This window comes from Thalassophryne amazonica, chromosome 16 (assembly GCF_902500255.1).
Source record: "Thalassophryne amazonica chromosome 16, fThaAma1.1, whole genome shotgun sequence".
NCBI classification, from domain to species: domain Eukaryota; kingdom Metazoa; phylum Chordata; class Actinopteri; order Batrachoidiformes; family Batrachoididae; genus Thalassophryne; species Thalassophryne amazonica.
Genome location: NC_047118.1, coordinates 24,992,784 through 25,009,733, shown reverse-complemented (window position 1 = coordinate 25,009,733; position 16,950 = coordinate 24,992,784). Strand labels below are relative to the sequence as shown.

General features: G+C 39.2%; 1 protein-coding gene across 3 annotated transcripts in view; it reads right to left on the bottom strand.

Annotated features, from left to right (window-relative positions):
* gtf2f1 (general transcription factor IIF, polypeptide 1) overlaps positions 1–16,950 on the bottom strand; it is a 25,929-nt gene extending 8,979 nt beyond the window's left edge. Inside the window, exons 1-7 of one of the 3 annotated variants that reach the window (XM_034190107.1) lie at positions 13,955–14,053; positions 13,415–13,497; positions 12,937–13,006; positions 4,936–4,982; positions 3,428–3,497; positions 2,374–2,567; positions 1,327–1,497 (exon numbers count right to left, since the gene is read on the bottom strand). In XM_034190107.1, coding sequence (XP_034045998.1) covers positions 1,327–1,497; positions 2,374–2,567; positions 3,428–3,497; positions 4,936–4,982; positions 12,937–13,006; positions 13,415–13,449 — 587 coding nt within the window. In that variant the 5' untranslated portion in view covers positions 13,450–13,497; positions 13,955–14,053. Of the gene's footprint in view, positions 1–1,326; positions 1,498–2,373; positions 2,568–3,427; positions 3,498–4,935; positions 4,983–12,936; positions 13,007–13,414; positions 13,498–13,954; positions 14,054–16,865 lie in introns of those variants that run through there. The other 2 variants (XM_034190108.1, XM_034190110.1) reach the window with 2 other exon arrangements.

The following is a 16,950-nucleotide window of genomic DNA, read 5'->3' as shown; positions in this document are numbered from 1 at the left end:
TTTTTTTTAACTAATAGCCCAATTTCATAGCCTTAAGAGTGTGCATATCATGAATGCTTGGTCTTGTTGGATTTGTGAGAATCTACTGAATCTACTGGTACCTTGTTTCCCATGTAACAATAAGAAATATACTCAAAACCTGGATTAATCTTTAATTTAGTCACATAGCACTACTATTATTCTGAACACTACTGTATACAGTCCATGTTTATGACCCATTTGGCCATGTGTATGCAATAACCATATTCATTACAGGTGTGGCAGAATTTTTAACCATGCATTCTTCTGCATCTGAAGATTATCAGACAAAAATATAGCGTCACTGAATTTCCTTCTGGAGTTATGAATTTTCAAAGAAATGAGCTGATATGCTTTTGTTTCCATACATATCCATCCAAAATACAAAGAATTCCAACATTTGAGAATTGTCACATAAGATTTATTTCAGGGCTGCACAGCAGATTAGTGGTTAGCACTGTTGCCTCACAAGAAGGTCATGGGATCGATCCCCAACCTGTGGCCTTTCTGTGTGGAGTTTGCATGTTCTCCCCATGTTTGTGCGGGTTCCCTCCGGGTGTTCCGGCTTCCTCCCACATCCAAAGACATGCAGGTTAAGTGGATTGGAAACTTTAAATTGTCCGTAAGTGTGAGTGCAGGTGTGAATGTTTGTCTATATGTGGCTCTGTGACAGACTGGTGTCTTGTCCAGGGTGTACCCTGCCTCACGCCCTATGACTGCTGGGATAGGCTCCAGCCCCCCGTGACCCCTAATTAAGCGGGTAAAGAAGATGGATGGATGGATGGATGGATTTATTTCAGTAAGAGGAACAGAGTATCTTTTCATGAATTAAAGCCTAAAAGTGAAAATAAACTTTTTTTCTTTTACGTTAGGCATTTTTATCCATTTGCAAAAATATGAAAAAACATGAAAATTAGCCCCAATCACAGATTTCAAAGTACTACATGCCATATCAAAGGGGCTATGAATGTCAGACAGGATCAAAAGACTCAGTTATCCAAATGCATGAAATTACTTAACATTTCAAAGGGTCGTAGTTTCAAAAGAATTACTGATAGAATCATAATTTGGCATTTTTCCATAAGTTTGGTATGACAGCACTTGTGATTTTTTTTTTTTTTTTTTTTTTACAGGGGAATTTTAGAAGGTGACCTGGGAAATATTTCTGAAAGTGGGTTATTTAATATGGAATGACCCAGCTGTGGCACAGCATCTGTGACAGAGCAATTACTAGTACCTGAAGTGAAATAGAGAAAAATAAACACATCAAGACGTCTGAAACAGAAAACACCTCCTCTCCTCTCTTACCTGCCCCACTCCTCTTCAGCCTCCTCGGCGGTGAGGGTCCGGTGTTTGGCTTGTGGTGTGAAGTTATACCAGCCTTGCACAGGAAAGGCCTCAAAAGCACCATCAGGACATTGTGTAAATATGTAATATGAGGCGTTTTCAGTGACCCCACCTTTTTTTACACCTTTATACCTGACATAAACACAAATAGAGAGAGCAGCTGCAATTCACATAGCTGGGCTATACAATGGGAATAATGGTATTATTTCTACTCAGTGTACCAGCAAGTAGATGAGAACTTTATCAGTATTTTACATCATCCAGTAGCACAGACATACTAGGACTGACATAACAAGAAACTGTTTGGGTAGTTGTACTTTACGCAACCATTTTTTTTTTTTTTTTTTTGACAACATGAGCAACAAGAGCATTTTTTAAGATGGCAGTGATTTAACGGGTACCACTACTTATACACTGTTACATCAGCATGATGATTTGAGGTTGTAAATAAATTACAGTGCACTCAGAGTGCTGTTCAGTCTTTGGCAATGTGCTGTATGATGACAATAAATCTATCAAACTTGTGATGTTTCTTAATAGAGTTAAGATATTTAGTGTAAACACAAAAACAATAATGTTTTATTATTGTTTATTCATTTATTCAAGTGTTAAATTTATTTTCATACTGTGGCTGATGACGTGACCAAGGTGAGCGCCTTAAACCAGCGCTTCGAGATTAATTTGTTCACGTGTTGAAATGTTGAAAATGACATCATGTTGTGGAAGTTCTGCGAATGTTAGCATGAGCAAATGGCTCCTCTGTGTGCATTTTATTACAGATATCTATACCATAAAGCAACTGACAGTTGAATAAGGTGGTGGCTTATGCACACAGAAAGCCGCAGTGCTAGACACGCATACAGAGGCACACAAACGTGACCCAAGGGCCCCAAATTCTACAGCCCTAGGTTACATCATAGGTATTTGTACTCTTTCTGTGATGTGAAATAATCCTATGCAACCATGTAGTTAGTGCAAACTAAAAGCACAGAGGTTCTTTCTGCTCACCTCTTGCCACCCTTTCCGTTGACTTTGAGAATCCAAGGCTGGTCCTCCACTTTGAATTCTCGCCGCACAATCCCAAACTTTTTTCGCCGTGCTTCTTCCCGTTGCTTTTTGCCGAATTCACTGCCAGCTGCACCCTCCGGCACCTCCTCTTCCCCATACATCCTCCGAGCACTCATATCCCTTTCCATACGAGCCTAAAAAAGGAGGAAAGTGTTTTGCAATGTAAAAAATAAGATATGTACAATGATGCTACTATTTCTGATAACTTTGTGGTTTTCAGCTTTAAATTTACTACATCGTTTCTTTCTTGTGTGTTCTTTTTGCCTCCAGAGGAAGAAGCTCCATCTTTGCAACATTTATGACTTTTACATAAAGAAAAATGGCAAAACGTTCAAATCTAACGACCTGAATCGTCACCATTTGTGTTGCTCCTTGTATTTGCAGAGGACAGTGTGGTACGTAAACTGCTCACAAGAGGGAATAATAGAACAAGAATCAGATTTGGGGAAAACTTTATAGCAGGTGGAAAAAATAAACTGCAAACTTGACAAATATAAAATTTCAGTGCGGAAGGTTCCTGGTTCAAACCCCACCCCTGCCACACTAATCCACATCTGACGTGAAACTTGTGCCAATTCAACATGCAGATCCACTTCAGATTTGCTGTGGCAACCCCGAGTGCAAAACAAGGGAGCAGCCGAAGGGACTTACTTTACTAGTCCTTGTCTCATTGTGGTTTCAATCACCACATGCAAATTCAATTTATTTGTATTTTAATCATGCAACTATGAACTGAAATTGCAACCAGACTACAGCTTAAAAAGGACAAAAGCAACTGGGTATGTCTTTCAATACTTATTCAACCAAATTAAAAATAAGCGTGCATTTTTGTCTCACTTTTTCCAAAATTATTAAATAGAACATTCTTGACTGTCAAATATGATCACATATCAGCTTGGGAGAGAGTTCTCTACATTAGCTGCACTCACAAGAGTGGCAAGAACAGCTCAGAACATCAATAATGTGAATACACCAAGTCTAAGAGTAAGCCTACCTGTGTCCAAGAAGAACAGTTGACTCTATCTCCAACATTGAAAGACATAATGTACTTCTTACTTGCATTTCTACAAGAAGGAAAAAAAAAAGAAAAGATGTTTAATATACATATGTGTATATTCCAACTGAAGATCATCTGACCGGTTATTGTAACAGATTTAACACCTACACTCAGGTTCACAGGCTGTTATTTCTACTGTGCCATCATTGACTTTTCAAGGTATCAGAATACTCATTTTTGAAAAACGTATGATTTAATACAGACTTAACGATACAATTATCACAATTCAAGATTAGAGCTGCCACAAACGCCTATTTTGATAGTTGACTAGTCAACGATTATTTTTGTGATTAGTCGACTAGTCGGATCATAAGTAAATTGCAGCTTATCGCATTTTATCGATATTGATACCATTATCAATTCCGCTTATCAATCAGATTCCTTTATCGATTCCTCCTGTGAATTTTCTGTGTGCTACAAGTAGGCTTTACAGGTTTTCTATGTCAAAAACATTTTATTGAGTCTTAAACTAAATAAATATGAAATTGGTCACTGGATCCTTGATCTCTGGACATAAATAGACTTTACATGATGGATCCTTGATCTCTGGACATGGATAGAAAAAAAAAACTGTAGTTTTTGTCAAAAGCATTTCCTTTCAGACATTAACAGCATGGATGTCACTCCATACATCTGAGATGAGCTCAGCTGGCCACTGAAGTCTGCAAGTCTGCAGCCATACAGTCTTGGGCTGCTGCACGTCAGCCAGGACGTCTCATTTTGGGAGGAAAAAAAACTTTTTGATTGATTGCAGTTTATTGTTTGTATTACAATGTTTGGAAAGATGTTTCATTTGAATTAAATGGCGATTCGCTTTGAAGTTATTAATTCCGAGCAGCATTTGGAGCAACGGAATGGAGGACAATTCTCATTTCTTTCTCACAAGACAGGAGTCCCAGTTAGTCACTTTAATCCGCACAAAAGTGACTCACGATTGACATATTTTAATGTCTTTGAGAGGGGTTAAGAAGTGGAGTTGCCGCTTCTGATGAGGAGCGAAGCACAGATCCAACGAGGCAGCGGATCGAAGCACTGCTTCATTGGTTCGAGGTTCAAAGCAAATGACTTGTCGACTACTAAATTAGTTGTCGACGGTTTCAATAGTCAACATAGTCATGACTAGTCGTGGAAGCCCCATTCAAGATGCATCGTTACACCTTACTTCTGAGCTCAGGTGTGCACAGAGCAGCACGGTGGCACTTCATACAAACCTATTCAAATATTAAATATTTGATAATCACATTGAACATATTTTAATGTTATGCATTGTTTTGGATGCAAGTAAACTTTTTGAATTACTGCTAATAAAAATACCAGTATCAGGATCAGACCAAAAGGTCAATAAATTGTACTGCGCAATACCAACAACAACAGCCGCTGTGACTATCACAAATAAATGAATACACTTCTCTGTTACTATGAAGATGAAAATGCATGTTACTCACTTGGGTAAACGCACAGTATATTCTGTGGTTGAGGAACTGCTGCTCCCCTGCAACAATACAATAGTAATGCAAGTTAATGAATGCAGCTCCACAAAGACTGGCCTCTTCACAGTAAGCTTTGTATCTTACAGCCATAGCACACTCAATTTTAATTATATGCAAAATGATAGTAATAAAGGAAATGAGTATTTAAAAGACATTATGCAAAATAGGTGTTGGTTTACTTTTATCAGTTAATTATGTTTGTGATTTAATGGGAAACATCCTCAGACTCTCACAATTCTATGTGCATGTGGAAATGTTCCCATTAAAGCCAAATGTAGGGGATTTTATGCCTGTGGATCCCCTCCGGTTATTTCATGTGATGAGCGAACTCAAACACTGACAGGGCATGGACTTCAAAAACCAGATGTTGTATTGAAAAGATACCTTCACTGAAGAACAGAGTCAGCTAAGACAGCACTGGGATCTTGGGATCAAAACATCACATGCACCGTTGTGAACAAGAGCTCTGACATTAAGGTTCGCCCGTGGTTCAGCCTGCACTCGGCCGACCCCAAGGTGAGTGGGCCTTGCCCTGTGGCATAGATCAGTGGAACTATGTGACTGGTTGAAGAGTGTTGCATTTAACATTGTGTGTGGGTGACGTGCTCGCGTTGTTATATCTGGGCGGTATGTTATATCAAAACTTTATGCTGCATGTGTTTGTGTAGCATGTTAAGCAAAGAACAGAATATTTCACAGCGCCTGTTGTCCCAGATAGAGATACGAAGACCTTAGTTTTATCAGTTTAGACTGTACGCAAATGATGAGATTTTTCGGGCATATACGCAAAACATTCAGGTCAAATCAAGTCTGTGTCATTAAGTGGTCTGAGGACAAGTGTCATGGAACATTCCATCCAACACAACGTAGGTCTGAAATTAGTTGTTTTAGACCAGCGGTGTCCAAACTATTTCAGAAAGGGCCGAGAGGGTGCAGGTTTTCTTTGCAGCCACTGAGTCCAGCAGGTAATTTCACTGATGAACTAATCCCACCTGCTCAAAGAGATGTTAATTAGTGAAATCACCTGCTGAAATCAGTGGCTGCAAGGAGAACTGCACCCTCTCGGCCCTTTCTGGAATAGTTTGGACACCACTGTTTTCGACTTTTGTGGCACAGCATATAAAGTCCACACCTGGACCTTTGCTTGCTTTGTGAGAAACACCTACTGAGCCATTATGAGTACCACACAACAGACTCATATGGTCTGTGGAAGACACAGTTGTATGTAAAAGTTTGGGCACCCCTGATGATTTCCATCATTTTCCTTTATAAATCAGTGGTTGTTTGGATCAGTAATTCCAGTTAAATAAATCATATAGCAGACAAACACAGTGATATCTGAGAAGTGAAATAAAGGTTATAGGATTTACAGAAAGTGTGCAATAATTCTTTAAACAAAATTAGGCAGGTGCATAAATTTGGGCACCCCCACAGAAAAATACATCAATAACAACCTCTAAACCATGGGTTAAAGCAATAAATTTTCATCTGACTGAAATTTTTTCCTGACAAAAATCAATACCAGCAACTCCCTAAAATGTGGCGTAGTGGGGGCACACACTCTTTTTTCCTCAATAAATACAATAAACACATTATACAGCATACAAATCTATTCTAAATAGCCTCTAAGGAGAGACAGACAAAGCATAAAAAGAATGCAAAACTTGAACATAAGGTACATAAAAAAGTGGTGGTGGGGGGCGGAGTGTAGTCTTGATTCTGGGTGATCTGGGGGTGCTCCTCCAGAACATTTTTTAAAGACCAAGTCAAATTTTGTGTATTCTGGTGAATTTTAACAGGTATGAAGCCCTCTGAAACAAATCAAACTCACTTCAATCTGTGAAGTAAAAACACAGTATTGATTATAGGGGGTCTGGGGGCTCTCCCCAAGAAATCTTTTAAAAGAGCAAGTCACATTTTGTATATTCTGGTGAATTTTGATGGGTATGAAGCCCTCTGAAACAAAGAAAACTCACTTCAAACTATGGGGGTCTGGCGGATCTCCCAAAGAAATTTTTTAATAGAGCAAGTCAAATTTTGTACATTCTGGTGAATTTTAATGAGTATGGAAGCGCTCTGAAACAAAGAAAACTCACTTCAAAGTGTGAAATAAATCACAGTATTGATTATGGAGGGTTTGGGGGCTCTCCCACAGAAATTTTTTAAAAGAGCAAGTCAAATTTTGTATATTCTAATGAATTTTAATGGGTATGAAGCCCTCTGAAACAAAGAAAATTCACTTCAAACTGTCAAGTAAAAATTCTTTGTCTTCTGTAGTATTTTGATCTGTTCTAGTCCGGTGAATGCACCGAATGGGTGCTGTGTTGCTGGCTGTACAGTCAATAAAATACAAAATTAGGGCCTAAAGCAACTGACAACGTTGTTCTGCTGTGCACAAAGTAACACTGTCACAACGTTGTTCTGCTGTGCACAAAGTAACACTGTCACCAGTTTTGAAAATGCATGCGCTCTGAGAAACTCAAAACTGGCGTATTCACATTTAATCTGTAAAATGCTCTCACTCGTAAAACAAACCAGGGCTGCAACTAATGATTATTTTAGTAATCAATTAACCATTTTTTGTTGTTTGTTTGTTTTTTACTTACATGTGAGTTTTGCCATTAATTCTTTAAGTGAATTATTATTAAAAAAGAATTTGTCACACAACATCAACGTTTGAGCTTGTAATAAAGTTATGATGTTATATTCTCGTCAAAAACATGAGCAGTCTTTTGTTTTATTTTGCACATACATACATCACCGACACACCAGAGATTTCAAGCAGGTTTCACCCAATTATGAGCATTTTTAGATGCCTACAGCAACGATCTCAACCACTGACAACATATTACAGCAAGAGTCCACAAAAGTATTTTAAAGGCCTGACTAAAGTGTAATATGTGATCTTTAATAAGTTATTTTCATGAAAAAAGAAACGTGCAGTTTACTGCATTTTATTTTTTTCTTGTGTAAAAACACAGCTTAGATGTGGTTTGACCAAAACAAATTGTCATTAAACTTAAATAAAACAGGGATGAAGTGGAGGTTTAAGAGTCACTAGGTGTTCACAGGAAACAGTTATTTATTTCTATATTTATTTATTTATGTTCATTGTTAGTTGGTTTTACCTTTTCTGTTATGTTTTGTTTTATCAGGTTCTTTTTGTCTGTTTCTCAAACATTGTATTGTAGCAATATTAGTTATTATTATTACTTTTGTTGTTGATATTATTAATATACAGAAGTGGCAAAGGGGATTCCCCTTTGGCTGACCTGGTAGAGGAATGGTCTTTATTGCGAGCCATCCGGGTTCGATCCCACCGCCGTCGCGGTCACACAAACATACTGCATTAAATGAGAGTTATGGACACGGCCTCCGTTCAAATAGGGTCGGCCTTTTGCCACCAGAGTCTTGCCGTGCGAATACTGAAATGAGAGTTATGGACACGGCCGAATAAAAAATCAAAATCGAAAAACATTAAAGGAGTTAAGACATCTTGAATGCAGTATGTTTGTTTATACAAGTAGTTCCAAGTTTTGCCACCAGTCTTGCCGCGCGAATATACGTACCAGAGTCTTGCCGTGCGAACAGCCAAATCAGAGTTATGGACACGGCCGCCGTGCGAATAGCCACGGCCTTAATATAGAAATAAAAAATATTACAATTCGTAATACATTTGACTCTTTTACGACAACAAAAGCTAAGCCATTAATTACTTATTATACAGAAAACAAATGCACACAAAGGCTGAGATGCGAACAGCTTAATGCTAACTTTAACATTGAAAACGCCATAGACATGCTAACGCGCTAGCATCGGTCCTGTTTTTAAGTTATAAAATACATCTATCAACTGTTTTAGAAGACCATAACAGGTCGGTTTAATATAAAAAAGGTAAATATTACTCACAGACATATGCTCTTTAGGGTTTTAGCGGGGGAAAATTAAGAAAAAAGCGAAATAATACAACAAACCATCAAAACAGTGAGTCGAATCATTGCTTCATTGGTTCAAAGCAAAGCCAAACCCCGCTCTACTTGGGGAGTGTCTGCCAATGTTCTCACGAAGACAGGGAGGAGAAGGACCGCGGCTCATGGCAAGCAGTAAACAGAGCGGAGAGGAGTGAAAATTCACACAGTCCCTTCCTCCGCAGTGCAGAGCCATACACGCTGACATTGCTGCTGCTTTGATTAGCACAGAATGGGATGTTGCTTTGACAGTGAGACCATCATATTTTGGCCCCAAAACACACGACACCACGTACGCATGCGTATGTGTGGTTAAATTTTCCAAATGACGGAAATCCGTCGTGGTGACAGAGAACTTTAACCCATGCTCTAAACGCTTCCTATAGCTTCCAATGAGAGTCTGGATTCTGGTTGAAGATATTTTAGACAATTCTTCTTTACAGAAAATCTCCAGTTCAGTCAGGTCTGTTGGTTTCTCAGCATGGACAGCCCTCTTAAAATCACACCACAGATTTTCAATAATATTCAGGTCTGGGGACTGAGATGACCATTCCAGAACCTTGTATTTGTTCCTCCAAGTACAAGTCTTTAGGGTCCTGGTGTTTCCTTACTCTATGGCTGTGAGACAGGGATGTTAACCAGTCCAAATTCAGTGATTGAATGTCTTTGGTACTAGGACACGTCTTGGGTACAGCTGGAATGACTTTATATCAATCAAGTGTTTACTTAAGGAGATTTAGTTTAGATAAGCACTAAGCTCTTATCTGAGCTTAGTGCTTAGCTCAGATAAGATAATTATAGTGGGCGATTTTAACATCCACACAGATGCTGAGAATGACAGCCTCAACACTGCATTTAATCTATTATTAGACTCTATTGGCTTTGCTCAAAAAGTAAATGAGTCCACCCACCACTTTAATCATATCTTAGATCTTGTTCTGACTTATGGTATGGAAATAGAAGACTTAACAGTATTCCCTGAAAACTCCCTTCTGTCTGATCATTTCTTAATAACATTTACATTTACTCTGATGGACTACCCAGCAGTGGGGAATAAGTTTCATTACACTAGAAGTCTTTCAGAAAGCGCTGTAACTAGGTTTAAGGATATGATTCCTTCTTTATGTTCTCTAATGCCATATACCAACACAGTGCAGAGTAGCTACCTAAACTCTGTAAGGGAGATAGAGTATCTCGTCAATAGTTTTACATCCTCATTGAAGACAACTTTGGATGCTGTAGCTCCTCTGAAAAAGAGAGCTTTAAATCAGAAGTGTCTGACTCCGTGGTATAACTCACAAACTCGTAGCTTAAAGCAGATAACCCGTAAGTTGGAGAAGAAATGGCGTCTCACTAATTTAGAAGATCTTCACTTAGCCTGGAAAAAGAGTCTGTTGCTCTATAAAAAAGCCCTCCGTAAAGCTAGGACATCTTTCTACTCATCACTAATTGAAGAAAATAAGAACCCCAGGTTTCTTTTCAGCACTGTAGCCAGGCTGACAAAGAGTCAGAGCTCTATTGAGCTGAGTATTCCATTAACTTTAACTAGTAATGACTTCATGACTTTCTTTGCTAACAAAATTTTAACTATTAGAGAAAAAATTACTCATAACCATCCCAAAGACATATCGTTATCTTTGGCTGCTTTCAGTGATGCCGGTATTTGGTTAGACTCTTTCTCTCCGATTGTTCTGTCTGAGTTATTTTCATTAGTTACTTCATCCAAACCATCAACATGTTTATTAGACCCCATTCCTACCAGGCTGCTCAAGGAAGCCCTACCATTATTTAATGCTTCGATCTTAAATATGATCAATCTATCTTTGTTAGTTGGCTATGTACCACAGGCTTTTAAGGTGGCAGTAATTAAACCATTACTTAAAAAGCCATCACTTGACCCAGCTATCTTAGCTAATTATAGGCCAATCTCCAACCTTCCTTTTCTCTCAAAAATTCTTGAAAGGGTAGTTGTAAAACAGCTAACTGATCATCTGCAGAGGAATGGTCTATTTGAAGAGTTTCAGTCAGGTTTTAGAATTCATCATAGTACAGAAACAGCATTAGTGAAGGTTACAAATGATCTTCTTATGGCCTCGGACAGTGGACTCATCTCTGTGCTTGTTCTGTTAGACCTCAGTGCTGCTTTTGATACTGTTGACCATAAAATTTTATTACAGAGATTAGAGCATGCCATAGGTATTAAAGGCACTGCGCTGCGGTGGTTTGAATCATATTTGTCTAATAGATTACAATTTGTTCATGTAAATGGGGAATCTTCTTCACAGACTAAAGTTAATTATGGAGTTCCACAAGGTTCTGTGCTAGGACCAATTTTATTCACTTTATACATGCTTCCCTTAGGCAGTATTATTAGACGGTATTGCTTAAATTTTCATTGTTACGCAGATGATACCCAGCTTTATCTATCCATGAAGCCAGAGGACACACACCAATTAGCTAAACTGCAGGATTGTCTTACAGACATAAAGACATGGATGACCTCTAATTTCCTGCTTTTAAACTCAGATAAAACTGAAGTTATTGTACTTGGCTCCACAAATCTTAGAAACATGGTGTCTAACCAGATCCTTACTCTGGATGGCATTACCCTGACCTCTAGTAATACTGTGAGAAATCTTGGAGTCATTTTTGATCAGGATATGTCATTCAAAGCGCATATTAAACAAATATGTAGGACTGCTTTTTTGCATTTACGCAATATCTCTAAAATCAGAAAGGTCTTGTCTCAGAGTGATGCTGAAAAACTAATTCATGCATTTATTTCCTCTAGGCTGGACTATTGTAATTCATTATTATCAGGTTGTCCTAAAAGTTCCCTAAAAAGCCTTCAGTTAATTCAAAATGCTGCAGCTAGAGAACTGACTAGAAGAAGAGAGCATATCTCACCCATATTGGCCTCTCTTCATTGGCTTCCTGTTAATTCTAGAATAGAATTTAAAATTCTTCTTCTTACTTATAAGGTTTTGAATAATCAGGTCCCATCTTATCTTAGGGACCTCGTAGTACCATATCACCCCAATAGAGCGCTTCGCTCTCAGACTGCAGGCTTACTTGTAGTTCCTAGGGTTTGTAAGAGTAGAATGGGAGGCAGAGCCTTCAGCTTTCAGGCTCCTCTCCTGTGGAACCAGCTCCCAATTTAGATGAGGGAGACAGACACCCTCTCTACTTTTAAGATTAGGCTTAAAACTTTCCTTTTTGCTAAAGCTTATAGTTAGGGCTGGATCAGGTGACCCTGAACCATCCCTTAGTTATGCTGCTATAGACGTAGACTGCTGGGGGGTTCCCATGATGCACTGTTTCTTTCTCTTTTTGCCCCACTCTGCATTTAATCATTAGTGATCGATCTCTGCTCCCCTCCACAGCATGTCTTTTTCCTGGTTCTCTCCCTCAGCCCCAACCAGTCCCAGCAGAAGACTGCCCCTCCCTGAGCCTGGTTCTGCTGGAGGTTTCTTCCTGTTAAAAGGGAGTTTTTCCTTCCCACTGTAGCCAAGTGCTTGCTCATAGGGGGTCGTTTTGACCGTTGGGGTTTTACATAATTATTGTATGGCCTTGCCTTACAATATAAAGCGCCCTGGGGCAACTGTTTGTTGTGATTTGGCGCTATATAAAAAAATTGATTGATTGATTGATTGAATATTACCAGCACTGTAAGGGAATATTAGCAACATAACGTTGGTCATGTGGCATGGTTCAGAGGACATGATTCAGTACACGTGCCTTGGTGTTTAGGCCATCCACATTTTACTGGGCTGTGGCAGAGAGATAACTACTCGTATTTTTGAGAGGTGAGGATGTACCTAATGTCTGTCTGGGTAGTTACCTTCCAGTACCCAAGGTGGTCATGCAGTAGATGCAGTGATGCGTGTTACCAATGCATGCTGCCAGACCTGACCTGTGGAGCTTTTTTTTTTTTGGCCCGTTTTAAAATGTGTTAATACCATTCTCTTCATACTTGTCAAAAACCTACCAGTGATGCCATGGTTGGGTGGCTCTTTCTGACAAGAACACAAACAATTCCTTTTGGCTTGCTTGGTGCACTGTTCAGACAAAGAAACAACAGTATTAGCCAAACATGTATACATTTTAGTCTTGGGAATACATTTTTTCTTTCCTAGTTCTGACATCTTTTGTCATGGGTGGCTGCAATCTAGTGCTCACTAAATTATCATATTCACCACAGATGTGAAAGAAATGTGTTTGTGAGTGCGTGACAAATCTGCTGACAGATGTTACTACTGTGACTCCAAGTACCCTAGAGGGTTAAATGCAATGGCAACCAGTTAACTTGAGGAACCGGTACGGAAACAACCACAGAGGTTAAAATGACTAGAGGGGACACTGCCATTTGCTTGAAACAGCCAGTCATGATAGCTCAGGCTGCCATCTTGGGAAAGGGAATGAATGACATCACTCAGTGTAAACAAAGCAACATACTCCATGCTTACATCATGAAAGTTTGGAGAGGGGGACAGCCAGCCATCCAATCTATGAAAAGTTATTGATATGATTGATCATGTGGATCTCCTCTCTATAAAAGAGCACAATATTAAGTTGTTGTTTTTTTTTTTTTACTTTTAATGGAAACAGTTTTGAACTATACTGGGTGTACTATCATCTTTTTTGTCTTTTTTTTTTAAATCATTGATGTTGGTATTACATAGTTTACTATTTTATTCAATGAATGTCTCCTACAATGTAATTTCATGTGATGGGTTCTTATTTTCTTTTCTCTACCTAAAGATGGACTTCTATGGATCCACCATAAAAAAATACACAACAATTCTGTGACCTTCTAGTAGTCCCTGCTGAAGCTTGCTTTGAAATTACTGCTATAATGTGGTGTTTTTACATTTTATTTTGTGTGTGTGTCTGTCTTGGCAATATAAAATCAATCAAGTATTTACAATAATTGATTTATACACCCAAAAAACACCAAAAATTGTGACCGACAGAGAAGGTAACTGACCTGCTCAATGTCTACTTACTGTTGCTTGGTAACTGTCTTCTCAAATGGACTTGGTTACAAATACCACCATATGGGTTGGGGCGGACTTTACACCGAGTGCCCACTGGTGGCCATTTTTGGCTGATGAAAACATTGCAGAGCGCAATACAAATACATGCAATTTGATGACTTTTCAAACGGGTCAGACTCATCAATAAAGTCAATTTAATGTACAATGGTTCATTTCAGGTCAGCTTGGTGTATGAATCTCATTGTTCCAGGCAATGATAGCTATCAGCTGGCTGGTAGAAGCAAGTTAGAGACAAAACAAAACCAACTGATTTCAAATGACAATCAATGTAGCCTGAGCTTGTTTTCATCAGGCGGACAATCGCAGAAGTACGAATTTTCGCCTTCGGATTCGCCACTTCACTGGAAGTGACATGTATCCGCTCCAACTCATCTGTTATGTGTGATGCATTCTGGGAAGGAAAGGGGACAAACAACAGAGTCTCCTGAGTTCACGACATTTATGTGAAATAAAGAATTTTAAACGTACTCCAAAATAGTCACCTTTTCAAGATGTTTATCTCCTTTGTCAAAGGCTTTGCTTCTCTTTTTGTTCACCATGTGTGGAGGTGATCACTGTGCCAGAAATTACTAAAGTTTTTATATCTGTCTTTAAAAACAATTTATACGTTAGCTTCCCATGCTTGTTCTGTCGTCAAGTTTAGCTTCCTCTGCAGAGACTGGGATCATAACTGATCATTCACGTTCAAGTAGGCCGACATCTTCCTTGGGATGCTTTATTTTTCCCCAAACAGTCCCAGAGTGTGGGGCCATACTAAAATGTCCTAGGAGCAGGTGCACCATCTGGCATTCAAGAGATAAAACTGCAGCCAGTGGGTCAGTCTGCTCCACTTCGTTACATTTTACCCCATTTCGCTATTTTTTTTTTTTTTCATATTTGGAGTCAGTCTGGTCGATTTTACTACGTTTCATCCCCGTTTCGTTATCAGTCCCCATTTCGCTCCATTTAACTTACAAAAATTAAATGAAAGTACTTAACTGAATCATATTTGGAGTCAATCTGTTCCATTTCATTATATTGTACCCCCATTTCATGATTATCAACGGCCATACTCAAATACGAAATGGAGCCTGATAATCACCAAATGGGGTCACAAACAGACAAACAAACACATTCACACCCACTCACACACCTATGGACAATGTAAAGATTCCAATCCACCTAACCCGCATGTCTTTGGATGTGGGAGGAAACCGGAGCACCCGGAGGAAACCCACGCAAACATGGGGAGAACATACAAACTCCACACAGAAAGGCCACAGGTGGGAATTGAACCCATGACCTTCTCGCTGTGAGGCAACAGTGCTAACCACTAAGCCACTGTGCTGCCTTAAACAGAATACGATTTGCAAATCCTCTTCAACCTATATTCAATTGAATGCACCACAAAGACAAGATAGTTAATGTTCAAATTGATGAACTTTGTTTTTGTGCAAATATTTGCTCATTTTGAAATGGATGCCTGCAACACATTTCAAAAAAGCTGGGACAGTGGTATGTTTACCACCGTTGTCCTATTTTGCGCTTCTTAAGGAGCCACACATTTTCAGTGGGCAACAGGTCTGGACTGCAGGCAGGCCAGTCTAGTACCTGCACTGTTTTACTACAAAGCCACGCTGTTCTAACACGTGCAGAATGTGGCTCGGCATTGTCTTGCTGAACTAAGCAGGGGAAAAAAAGAAAAAGATGTTGCTTGGATGGCAGCATGCTCCCAAACCTGGATGTACCTTTCAGCATTGATGGTGCCATCACAGAAGTGTATGTTGCCCATGCCATGGGCACTAACACACCCCCATACCATCATAGATGCTGGCTTTAGAACTTTGCGCTGGTAACAATCTGGATGGTCTTTGTCCTCTTTTGTCTTTGCATGGTAGAGTTTTAACTTGCACTTGTAGATGTAGCAATGAACTGTGTTAACTGACAATGGTTTTCTGAAGTGTTCCTGAGCCCACGCGGTAAGATCCTTTACACAATGATGTCGGTTTTTAATGCAGTGCCACCCGAGGGATCGAAGGTCACGGGCATTCAATGTTGGTTTTCAGCCTTGCCACTTATGTGTAGAAAGTTCTCCAGATTCTCTGAATCTTATGACTATATTATGGACTGTAGATGATGGAATCCCTAAATTCCTTGCAACTGAACATTGAGAAACATTGTTCTTAAACTGTTGGACTGTTTTTTTTTTTCATGCAGGTGTTCACAAAGTGGTGATCCTTGCCCCATCTTTGCTTGTGAACAGCTGAGACTTTTGGGGATGCTCCTTTTATACCCACTCATGACACTCACCTGTTTCCAATTAGGTGTTCTTTGAGCATTCATCAACTTTCCCAGTCTTTTGTTGCCTCATCCCAACTTTTTTGAAACGTGTTGCAGGCATCTATTTTAAAATAAGAATTGGAATCGGGGTTGGAATTGGGGTTGTACATCTACATGTACAAAAAACAAAAGCCGAACAATTAAATAAAAGTACTTATTTGGAGTCAGTCTGGCTCACGCTGCTCCATTTCGTTACATTTAACCCCACTGCCTTCGTGATTATCAGTTCCTATTTCGATCCATTTCGTATTTTAGTATGGCCCGATTATCAGGACCCATTTTGGACTGTATCCGTGAAACATGCACTTTGTGTATTTGTTTGTTACACACGCAGTTGTAAACTAAAATGTAATAACATACATCAGTATGATTTTAGTGTACTCGAGTAGTAGTCACAGTGTAAATTCATTATTACAGGTGACGTTAAATATCGGCAAACGCTGATATTTAAAACACATCAACAAGACGTCAAAAAGTATAAGACATCAACTTGTTAAAATACACAGTAACTTTAAAAAAAAAAGTCTTGTTTTGAGCTTACCGTTCACTGAAAGTCGGTAAAAGTAGCTAACCAGAACGTAGCCGTCTCACCCTTCTTCTGATTTTTTTCGGCGGATGGCATCCAA